Source organism: Nanorana parkeri, unplaced genomic scaffold (genome assembly GCF_000935625.1).
Source record: "Nanorana parkeri isolate BGI_ZX_2015 unplaced genomic scaffold, ASM93562v1 scaffold739, whole genome shotgun sequence".
In the NCBI taxonomy this organism is placed as follows: Eukaryota; Metazoa; Chordata; class Amphibia; order Anura; family Dicroglossidae; genus Nanorana; species Nanorana parkeri.
The window spans coordinates 237,226-249,556 of NW_017307007.1; the positions used below are offsets into that span (position 1 = coordinate 237,226).

The window sequence follows — 12,331 nt, forward strand, 5'->3', positions numbered from 1 at the left end:
AAAGCTTTAAAATAGATATGCCATTATTAGATATGTTCTGAACTGTGCAGAGACAAGCAATATCACAGTTCACTTTTATATACAGGCCTATCGTAATATTTTCGTTAGAATTGGAGGGCAGGGCTACTAGGGTAATAGTGAGTACTAATACAAGCCTACAGCAAATCATAAACATGTAGCTTAGTTTTGCAGCCTGCTGTGTGAGCTGAAGTCATATCCTAATATATCAGACACATACACTGCATTAACAGTCATAAAACTCAATTTTATTATCTACCGGGCTTGTAAACTTCGCTTATCAAACATGGCTGATATTTTTCCACATACAAAGGCGTTATAATTTCAAAGGTCACTTTTTATAGCACAATCAACATGTTCTTTGAACCCAATACTGAAATAAATATAGAGGCTGCTGCAGCTTTCCTTCTTAAAAGCCAGAGAAGTCAGGGAATTGCTGGAATTCTTATCTATATAACAGAAACTTTGATTAATTGGCTTCAATATTTTCTCTGTGACAACCATTCAGCCAGCATTTTCAGTTCCCTTTTTTTTTTTTTTTTTTGCTTAATAAAACAAAACACTGCTGGCGGCACCATCTGTCATCACTTCAGCACCCAATATTAAGGGGTATAGCGGTCAGAAGTGTGGTGGGATACACACTAGACTTTCCCATGTTTGGACACGTATTAAAACACGCACAAACATGCAGGTACAAAATGCAGTACGCCTGTAGTAGAATCTGCTACATGAGCTACTTTCTCACGTAAGTCTAAAGTGCGGCACCCATTGAAATGGGAACCAGAATGGTTAGCGGTAATATGGTCGCTATAGCAGTAATGACATAATGATCGCATGCAGGCTAGAGGTTCCAGTCAACAACTAAGCATTCAGCCTGCAAATACAAGAGCAGTGTCATGTACCAAATAAATATGTCTGACTTTGCGAAATTTAGATCTGACGTCTCGGCTTCAATAATCTGTGGTCACAAAAGGAATAATACAGGGCTTCAACTAGAGGCATGTTTTACTGAGAAGTAACACTGCAAGATCCTTATATGCATTAGACATTTAGAACTTATCCAGGACAGTGTACACAAAAAGGGTTTATACTTCCAAGGTGTACATGAAAAAAAAACACAATGGTCATTCACTGTGATCTTTGCATGCAAATAACAAATACTGCACAGAAATGTCTACCTAAACCTCCGATTACTCAGTGCTGCCAGGAAGCTGACAAAAGAATTAACAGCAAATAGAGAAACACACATTTCCAGTTCTGCCAGTTCCTCTACACAACCTATTCATTTTACTATGGCTTTGAGGACATGAATGATGTCAGTGACTTACAGGGTTGCACCACACTAAACCTGATTTATTGTGTATTGGGAGAGAGTTCTAATTGCCTTCCAGTGTTTATGCTGTTGGGACCATTTAGAGTTAAAATATTTTTTGCCAACAGCACCTGATTTTAGTATGTAATTCATTTATTGTAATCAGGCTTTAAATGGGGTTTTCATGTAAAATTAAGAATGTGGGCAATACCTTCACCTTTCAGCATAATGCAGTTCCAGGCCTGGCCACCCTACTGGGTGAGAGTGCGGAGAAGAATGTCTCTAATGGGTTTAAATTACACTTTATGTAGTGCAGAGATAACCAGATTCAGATTCGATTGATGTCTTGCCGGGTTGCTGTACAACATCAATTTGGGTGACTCTGGAGCAATGAGGATCACCAGAATGCCTTCCGACTTGATCTTATGGAGAAGACGTTTCAGGAAAGGAAAGAACTGCTGGCGGCACCATCTGTCATCACTTCAGCACCCAATATTAAGGGGTATAGCGGTCAGAAGTGTGGTGGGATACACACTAGACTTTCCCATGTTTGGACACGTATTAAAACACGCACAAACATGCAGGTACAAAATGCAGTACGCCTGTAGTAGAATCTGCTACATGAGCTACTTTCTCACGTAAGTCTAAAGTGCGGCACCCATTGAAATGGGAACCAGAATGGTTAGCGGTAATATGGTCGCTATAGCAGTAATGACATAATGATCGCATGCAGGCTAGAGGTTCCAGTCAACAACTAAGCATTCAGCCTGCAAATACAAGAGCAGTGTCATGTACCAAATAAATATGTCTGACTTTGCGAAATTTAGATCTGACGTCTCGGCTTCAATAATCTGTGGTCACAAAAGGAATAATACAGGGCTTCAACTAGAGGCATGTTTTACTGAGAAGTAACACTGCAAGATCCTTATATGCATTAGACATTTAGAACTTATCCAGGACAGTGTACACAAAAAGGGTTTATACTTCCAAGGTGTACATGAAAAAAAAACACAATGGTCATTCACTGTGATCTTTGCATGCAAATAACAAATACTGCACAGAAATGTCTACCTAAACCTCCGATTACTCAGTGCTGCCAGGAAGCTGACAAAAGAATTAACAGCAAATAGAGAAACACACATTTCCAGTTCTGCCAGTTCCTCTACACAACCTATTCATTTTACTATGGCTTTGAGGACATGAATGATGTCAGTGACTTACAGGGTTGCACCACACTAAACCTGATTTATTGTGTATTGGGAGAGAGTTCTAATTGCCTTCCAGTGTTTATGCTGTTGGGACCATTTAGAGTTAAAATATTTTTTGCCAACAGCACCTGATTTTAGTATGTAATTCATTTATTGTAATCAGGCTTTAAATGGGGTTTTCATGTAAAATTAAGAATGTGGGCAATACCTTCACCTTTCAGCATAATGCAGTTCCAGGCCTGGCCACCCTACTGGGTGAGAGTGCGGAGAAGAATGTCTCTAATGGGTTTAAATTACACTTTATGTAGTGCAGAGATAACCAGATTCAGATTCGATTGATGTCTTGCCGGGTTGCTGTACAACATCAATTTGGGTGACTCTGGAGCAATGAGGATCACCAGAATGCCTTCCGACTTGATCTTATGGAGAAGACGTTTCAGGAAAGGAAAGGCATAGATCAGGGTGTGCAGATTCTTCGAAACCACCAGTGGATCACTGCACCCGGATACAAACCTGTCCGTTTTACAACTACAACCTTGAGGTCAGGAGGTTCACATCCGGTGCCTCCCAACTGTGACACAGGCCCACGAACACCTCCAGCTGTACACTCTCCCGGGTCCAGGTACTGATGGCTGAGGAAATTTGTCTGCTAATTGTGTACGTCTGGAATGTACATGACTGACAATGGAACGTGCAGTTCAGCTCAGGACAGGATTTGCTCTACCTCTCTTGCTGCAGCAAGACATCTGGTTCCTCCCTAGTTAATGTACACCAATGTGGCTTTTTCTGATTAAACCGGATTAGATGCCACTCCAACACGTTCATCCAACACTGAAGAGACAGCAAATCGCCTGAACCATCAGGATGTTTTTCCGGACACAAGATTTTCCGACCACCAAATCCCCTGCACTGACAGGGTGCCCAGGACTCCTCTCCAGCCTAACAGACTGACTGCTGTGAGAATCTTCCAAAAGATGATAATAAAGGACTTCCTTGACTCCAGAGCCAGTGCATATATATATATTATGTTGAGCTCATCAAGCATTGCTCTGAGGTCTCAAGTGTCAGTTAGATACCCTTGTAAAATCCCAAAGTGATATCGTTCCCACATGCAACCAACAGAAATAATGGCATATACTAACAGATCAGCAATAATAAGAGAAAGAAGTGGAGGCGGGTTACCAAGCACAAAATACTTTTGCTATACACTTAAAAGCTAAATTGTAAATTGCAAACTGTCCCCAACAATGAGACTTTTATATACAGTATACACATTTTTATAAAATATCTCCCCCAAAACTATTCATTCTTTCATTATTTAATAATGTTGTTGTATTGGATAATACTAGTGGCAGTTGAGGAGTAAAACTATACTTATCTTTAATCTCACAAGAAAAACTTTTCAGTGAAAAGCAGAGTTTGCTACAAGCAGAATATAAGGAAAGTTAACAGGACAATGTCATCCTCACCTTTGCAGGAATTTCTTAAACACCCTCCTGTAAGCATATCCTGCTCTGCGTACGCGGATGTTTTCCTTCAACTCTAAATATTCTACTTGATGTTTGACCCTGGAGAGAAAAAAATTTAGAAGCCAGTGGTGAGACATTCTTAAAAGGTTAGGGTTATAGCAAAATATACAGAAGGATTTCCCGGTGTCCTATTACGGAGCTTTCCAGTTAGGAAAGATTCTTTAAAAGGGACTTTGTCTAGAGACAGACACCTGATCTGTCTAATTCTGGTTCCAAAACAATGACCCAGTGAATGTGTTAAGCTTTGCTGTCCAGAACTAGTATATTGCCTATGAATTTTCATTAGTCTAGGGCTTGATTTACACCTTTCCAGGCACACTTCCATCCATTTTTATATGCGTTATTTACAATCATGCTTTTCACGTGCTGCTACTGTCATTAACAGGCCCTAAGGCAAGCCTCAATGCATAATGTAGATGTGAACTATCAATATTTAAAACAATGGCTAACTTGCATACATGCATAGATGTGCTCTAAGTATTTTGCTTCAGGAAAGAGCCCCCTAAAGCAGACCCAAAGTATAACCCAAAGCAAGCAGCAAATAGGCGGCAAATAAATACACACACACACACACACACACACACACACACACACTTAAGAGTTTCAAGAGTAAAATATGTAATTTGCACTGTGTGACCACAGGCAGCGTACCATCTGAGACGAGATTCAAACTATTATGCTAATGCTACATCCTTTTTTTACCTAAAATAGTTAATGAAAGTTGGGTAGCCAATAGGATATATCAGAATACAAATACTCAGTCACAAACATTAATTTCTATTCCAGGCCCAATGATGACACTAATCAGCTATCATCAAGAGCCTTTTCAGAAGCCTCCCATATTTTATTACATCACACATACCTGTTTTCCTCCCAGTCTCTGGGTTTCTTGGTCTCATTTGGTTTGATGCACCGGATATAATGAGGTGTACATTTCATCAATGTATTCACCAAGTCATTTGCTTGTTTCTGTGAAAATTAACATATTAAATATGATTTGACAAAAATGTGACCAATCCATTTACCAGATGAATGTATATACATTTTTGAAACTTACCTTGATCTTACTGCTTGCAGTAGTAGGACGCCCCTTCTTTTCTGCTTGAAGATTTTCTGGAAACAAAGCCTTAATGAAAGGCCTAAAATATAAAGTGAAATAATGAATGCAAAAAGATCCAATTTAGGGTCCAAAGTGCTCTTCCTAGTATTCAAGGTAACAGTGCATTCAAGGCACAGTAGCTCAGACATTAACATTGTAAGACTCCAGCTGAAGTGGGGTCCTACGTTCCCAATTCCCATCAGGGACAGAAAACTCTTGTTAGATTGAGTTTCAAAACTGTTTGAACTTCATGCTGGAGGAAAGAACTGATGTGACTTATTCAATGATTTCCAGAAAAAGGGAATGGTATATAAATACAATTTTTCAAATTAAATAATCTAGATTTAAGCCATGATACCAGAATGAAAGATTTCACCTTATTAATTCTTATATTATTTTTATCGATTTATTTAGCTCCCTACTAGAAAACAGAGTAACCTTGAGCTAAACAACACATGCCCCTAAGCATCTGCTGCTGTCAACACATGTGAGCTCATAAGGATTCACCTCGTACTAAATGGTTACTTCCATTAATATTAAGGCAGTGCTCCATAGCTGTATTCACACATTGTAGCTGCTCCACCAGAGTATCTCTTTCCTGTGGTTTCCATAGCTCATACATTATGTATTTAGTCTGTAACGCTATCCTTCAACCCAGAAATGCAGAGAAAAATGCTAATTATTCTGTACAAATTGCCATTTCATGTTTCTTAAGTATGGGAACTAGTTAAACAAGCACAATTAAAATAATGACAGTCGTTTCTTGTATAAACTTGCCACAAACTGAGTAGAGTTTCATGAAGCAGAAGTATACAGGGTACATTTGTAATTACCTCATAACAATCTTATAATCGTGCATAATCATTTTTATTTAACCCCTCCCCCACAAATGCAGCTGTAATCAAAATGCTTAACTGCTAGGAAGTCCAAACCATGAAAAAAAATGGTACCATACACAGACATAAATAACAGCCACGCACTGTCATCAAAGATTAGCTTGTGGGAAAACCTCAGGTTCTGAAAAGCTCTTACACTAAGTATTCCTTACATTTCTGGCACCCCATAGTCAGAACCAGTCATTTTAAAAAAAGCTTTTGTTGGGAAAAATAACCTCTTGGGCTATTTAGAGACCATAACTACTATTTCTTCCCTAGATTGTGGTTTTCTGCAGCATGCACTCGGAAAAAGCCTGTCATATGAAGGCTGCTCAGATGTGAAGACTGCCAGCTACGCTCACTGTGAAAAGCAGGCGGTTCTTATTTCATACAATCTCACTTGTACATTTCAGAGGAAACATCTTTGCAATTCTTCTCAGGCGTTGTGTAATGCCGCCCATTAATATTAAATGCAGATTTAAAGAAGAAAACCAAGAGAACACAGGGATGCCCTCAATAATGTGTTGCTGCTGCTGCAATGACCAGTCCCAGGCTGGGGTGTGTTCAAGGCCTGGCTATTTTGCTTTGCTGAAATATGGTCTGCAGAGAAGTCCAGGACCTGGCCGTGCTGTCTGGCTGGGGTGCTTGATCTACAAGACTGGCTGCACAGGTAAAACATTTCTAAGGTGTATGTAGACAAGCTTTACTTCAAAAAATATATGCTGTCTTGGAATTGCTAATTGTTAATTTGACATGCACAACAGGCAAATATGTGATACGGTGAGATGATGCAAAACTCAGCACCTGCTTAGCAGCTCATATGGGCCTCATAAGTTGCTGGTTGGGGATCACAGATAACAGTAAAATACATTACCGCTTCTACTTCCACTATTCTTCCATTATTTATTCATTGGCAAACAAACATCAACATACAATTATGGTGAGTCACATGCTATCCCACTTGTACTATTATTATCATAAACTATAGTGCTGACAATTTACGCAGGGCTTTACACACTGTATATTCACATCAGTCCCTGCCCTCATGGAACAATCCAAGGTCCCTATTAGGGATGCACCGATACCAAGTAACGTACTCAGTACAAGTACAGATACTTTTCCAGCTCCATGACTAAACTAGAGAAAAATTAAAAAGTTAGGAGGCAGCTGTCATTTGTAAGGAGCACACGGAGCTCCTGGGATTTGTACATCTCTGTTTTAATGTATGATTTTGTTTTTCTATATATAAATAAAGTGATGCACCGATACCATTTTTGCAAGTACAAATACTAATACTTGCCCAAGTACTTACGAGTATAAGTACTGATACCTTTTTGTTTATTGTCATGTGACAATTTTTCTAAAACAATACAGACTAATGATTTCAGGACAGTGTTGGAGCTCCAGGGCCCAGTAGCAGCTGCAACCGTGTGAGTAGTTTTCATGAAAATGCCAAGTATCGGCATTGGTATCTGAAAAGTATCGGTGCATCCCTGGTCCCTATCTTAGCTAGAGCACCTTAGATTAAACCGATCCAAGTACATATAGAACATGCAAACGCCATGCAGATAGTGTCCTGCCTGGAATTTTAAATGAAGGAGACCAGTGCTACATGAGATAAAATAAATTGGTCTCTTAAGGAGAGAGCAATTGTCTGATCTGGTCATTTTAGGGTGGATGGAGCAAAAATGTCATGTTTATATTGGACCTTTGAAATGTAGAATGCTTCTGTTCATGGAGTACTGCGACAGTCTGGCCTTAGATCTCTGACGACAGTTAAACATATAGGTATAATTTGAAAATTGAAGGAAGTGTTTTTGGTAAAAGACAAGCATAAACCTGAAGCCCCAATATTGCCGGAGTGTTCATTTAAATGTACTTTCAGTAGACACCACCAGCATCATGTTATCTTCAGGGGGACAACAGTTTCAAAAGTTTATTTTATTCATTCATTTATTGTGTAGACTGGGTGAACAGTGAGGTGATTCATCCAGAAACAGGCAGTACAGAAAAGACCATTATAGTGGATGGGATTCTTGAGCTTTGGCTGATTAGTACATGATCATACTTCTACTCTCCTCTAGAAAACTCCTGATATCCTTTTTTGGGGGGCATTTTGTCTGATTTTAAGCATTAAGTTCATAGAGTAAGAGCAAGTAACTGCTTTGTACACTGCAGAAGAAACCTTGGGACCAAAAGTTTTGGGTTGGATACTGGAAAAAGCTAAGCCATGGCATTTTCAGTATGTTAGTTTCCACATTATTAATAAGACTGGTAAGCATACAAGGTAGTAGAAACAAAAAGAAAAAAAATGGCTACAAACGAGCCTGGGGCTTTAAAGGTGCCACAAAAACTACAATTACCAGTATGCTAATAAAAAACTTATTTTATTCATAACAAATTTAAAACATGATTAAGAATCTCTCTCTCTCTCTCTCGTTTGATTGCGGCATCTACTGAACCTGTCCCTGGTCTGGCCCAGAAAGCCACTACACGGGTGGAACTGCTCACACCCCCTTTCGTCTGGAGCTCGCTTTTGGCTGCATACCTGATCACATAGCAATTTGGGGGTAAATTTTCTGATTATCCTTTATCTTTTTAGCACCATCTCTCTATACTTTTTATGGTTTCATATCTCATACATAGAATGATAAGGTATACATTGTTATATAATGAGAGGAAATGTTGCCCAAATAAATATAATGTAATCTGTTATAAAAAAGGGATATGTATGATATATATATATATATATGATTTGTTGAATCATAGATTTCCATAAAAAGTTTCCTGAAGAAGCATTTGCAAAATGCGTAGAACCTATTGAAAACTCAATCTGCTCAAGCCTGAGGAATATGGCCAAGATACATATACGGGTTTTTTGTTCCATATTTGCTATGTGTAAATTCTTGCAATGGCCTACATTTTCTTAATCATGCTTTACATTTGTTATGAATAAAATAATTTTATTATTAGCATACTGGTAATTGTACTTTGTGGCACCTTAAAAGCCCCAGACTCGTTTGTAGCCATTTTTTTCTTTTTGTTTCTTATACTAATTGGGGGTGTGGTGCCACCCACTTGCCTCACACTCCCTTCCCTTTCTAGAATTTCTCATTTACAATGTAATAGAGCCTTCTCAGAGTGAGTAGCCTTGTAAAGAATAGCCGGATATAGCTGAAGCTATGAGAAGGACCAGGAACAGAAAAAAAGAAGAGAGCAACAATGCAGCATTTCAATTTCTCTTCAGCAAGTTATTTTCAAACAGCTGCTAACTAATTTCCTTGAACTTTGATTTGGCTGGTGATGGGATGGATGATTAGGGAAGCACAATGTGCGTGTTTTGATTGTGGCTACAGATGTAGTCTAGTTTAAAGCTGAACTGCAGGCAGATAAAGACACACATTAATGTTGTTCTTTAATCATCATTGCATCCTTAAATGGAATTTTTGCAAGCAGTGCAAGTACATTTTGACTTGGTATTAGTGTTATGCAGTCCCTATAGATTAAAGCTTGGAAAACAGGAGGGAGACGCAGCAAAGAGAGCCTGTTGCAATGCATGCGGATAGAAAGAGAGACAAGTGAAAGATGAGCTCATCAGTGTGTTTCTTCTCCATTTTACTCTGCAGTCTCAGAGTGGGTATAAGGATTACACATGTAAGTGAGCGTGAAATTGCAGTCTGTGCTGTATAAATCTCCTGACTGAATGGACAGAAATACAAATCTTTTGGCTGATAAAACAGCTCTCATATATGTATTTCTATGAATGTACTGTCTTTCTGTACTTCATATATGTATTTATCTGTGTATTTAACTGGCTGCCTGGAGTTTGGCTTTAAAGAACACTCCGGGCAATTTTTTTTTAACCCTTGCAGTGAGAATATCCCTGTACTGCAAGGGTTAACTGCTCATTTTGGTCTAGGTAAGAAAACAAAAGTTATACTCCGAGCGGCCAACTGTGACAGTGTTCCCTCCTGCCTGTCGCCTCCTATGTTGCAGTGATAGTATATCCCTCATTGTCCTCATGCCCTATACACTGTGTATAGAACCTGATGACTCAGGGACCTTAGACTGCTGCATCGGAGGAAAGCAAGGCTGGAAGGAGTGGTCTAAGAGCAAGCCGGTGCAGAGGATTGGGGGAGTATAACCATTTTATTTTTCTTCCTGGAGACAAAAATGAGCAGTTAATCCTTGCAGTGCGGGGGCAGCCCCACTGCAAGGGTAACTGAAAACGTTACCCGGAAATCACCTTTAAGTCAAACAATTTAAATTGAGCAAACAAAAGGATAAAAAGTTGCCCTAAAACATTTCCTGAGACACTGAGCAGCAAACTTACATAAGGAAGTGTTTTTATCAACTGGAGCCTCATTTAATTTAACATTTTACACACTGATGTCCCCATGCATGAGTTTTGACATACCCACTCTGAAAACATCATCATTAGAAGAACCAAGTACAAGGTCTACCTGCCCTAACTTCTATCATCCTAGCATTTTCTTGCACTTAACTACAACAGCATAGTAGAGATATATTGGACAGACAGTACTTACAATTGACTACTTTGCATCAATTCAATGAGATCAGTGAAAAGGACGTCCCTGTTTCTTTCACAGAATCCGTCCATGTCATAAGACACCTGAAAAACAAAACGAATGTTACTTTTATGCCAGCAAAATGGAATTTGCCAAATCAGTGAGATTCAGTGAAGAAAGGCACAGATCCAAATCTAGATCCATCTTGGGTTACCCAAACTTGATAGCAGATCCTAAAGAAGAAAATGCTTTCTGCCCTTGACCCTCGAGCTAACGCATACAAACACAGATATATATTTATAAAACCAGTAATATTATCCCAGATTTGCCTTCAACTGTACATATTCTCTTATGGCTCAGGTCCACTTACTTTTGCAGCCTGAGAATGAACATTGCTAAATAAGGTTAACATAACAAAAAGGGACCGATTTCCTTTTCAGATATCAGAATCTGGACTGCATTTTATTACCAACTGGAGCTTATTTTGAAAAGGTTTGAACAATATCGCAGAACCAAAGAGGATGCAGGTGGGGACTAAACAAATAAAACGGCATTGTCAGGCAAGAACAGCAAAAAAACAATCGCTCCTTAATTCTACTTCCTAACATTGTAGGTCAGACAATGACACCATTCAATGAGAAGACATGAGTTACTTCATAAGGTGAATATAGTAATAGAATTATGAAAGCTTACAGGCATTGGGTATCTATATGTAACACGTCACAGTGTCAGAGACGTCTACTACATAGTGACCATCTCTACCTTGTGAAGTGCCTGATCCTCTGATCTCGGCACAGTCTATTGGCGATTCAATAAATACTGTGGCTGGAAATGAAAGGGAAAGTATACATTTACATAAAGGTATCACCTATATTGTGCTATTGCAGTGTTTAAATTAAAGTCATTTTTATGTGACGTCAAAACAATAAAACATCCAGCCGCACTCCATGTGTTGCTGGAAACTTCTTTTTATTAAAGTCACAATTACACAAAGTTCTGCACCACTAATGTGTTTCACCCAATCATGGGCTTAATTGTAGAGTCTATGATTAAGCCCAGGATTGGGTAAAATGCGATAGTGGGGTGGACCTGAGGCATGACTTTGTGTAACTGTCTGATTTTGATAAAATTAACTTTCCAGCGACACATGGAGTGCGGGCAAATGTTTCATTGTTTTGACGGCAGCTAATGTGGGAGTGAGGGCGAGCTCCAGCTGGTGAGCGCCTGGTTTCCCCCTGCTTGTGTGCGGTGGAGGAGCGGTGCAATACTTTTTTTTATGTGACTCACATTTTTAAATACTTTCTCTTACATATTTTATTATATAGATCATTAAACTTGCCACTAGAGGGGGCTCTGTATTTCACTACAATTAACCAATCTTTCTGCCTAAACCAGGGGTAGGCAACCTTGGCTCTCCAACTGTGCTGAAACTACAAATCCCATTATGCTTCTGCCTCCGGGAGTCCTGCCTGTGGCTTGCAATGCCTTATGGGATTTGTCATTTCAGCCCAGCTAGAGAGCCAAGGTTGCCTACCCCTGACCTAATCTGTTGAGACAAGATAACCACCACAAAAAAAAGAATGCATTTATTTCAGTGGATCAGCAGACTGATAGACAGGCATTGTGAGCAAGAGCACAATCATTAAGTAACAATGCCAATCAGAAAGCAGAGACTGCATAGATAATGAGTAAATATTAGGGATGCACAGATACCAAGTACCGTGTTGGTACAAGTACAGATACTTTTCCAGCTCCAAGACT

The 12,331-nt window shown here is 39.2% G+C and overlaps 1 protein-coding gene across 1 annotated transcript in view; it reads right to left on the reverse strand.

Annotated features, from left to right (window-relative positions):
- The window catches only part of MYO1E (myosin IE), a 139,380-nt gene that overhangs the window by 35,005 nt on the left and 92,044 nt on the right, over nt 1-12,331 (reverse strand). Inside the window, exons 15-18 of the mRNA XM_018564241.1 lie at nt 10,589-10,674; nt 5,125-5,206; nt 4,930-5,036; nt 4,008-4,106 (exon numbers count right to left, since the gene is read on the reverse strand). Coding sequence (XP_018419743.1) covers nt 4,008-4,106; nt 4,930-5,036; nt 5,125-5,206; nt 10,589-10,674 — 374 coding nt within the window. The remainder of the gene's footprint in view (nt 1-4,007; nt 4,107-4,929; nt 5,037-5,124; nt 5,207-10,588; nt 10,675-12,331) is intronic.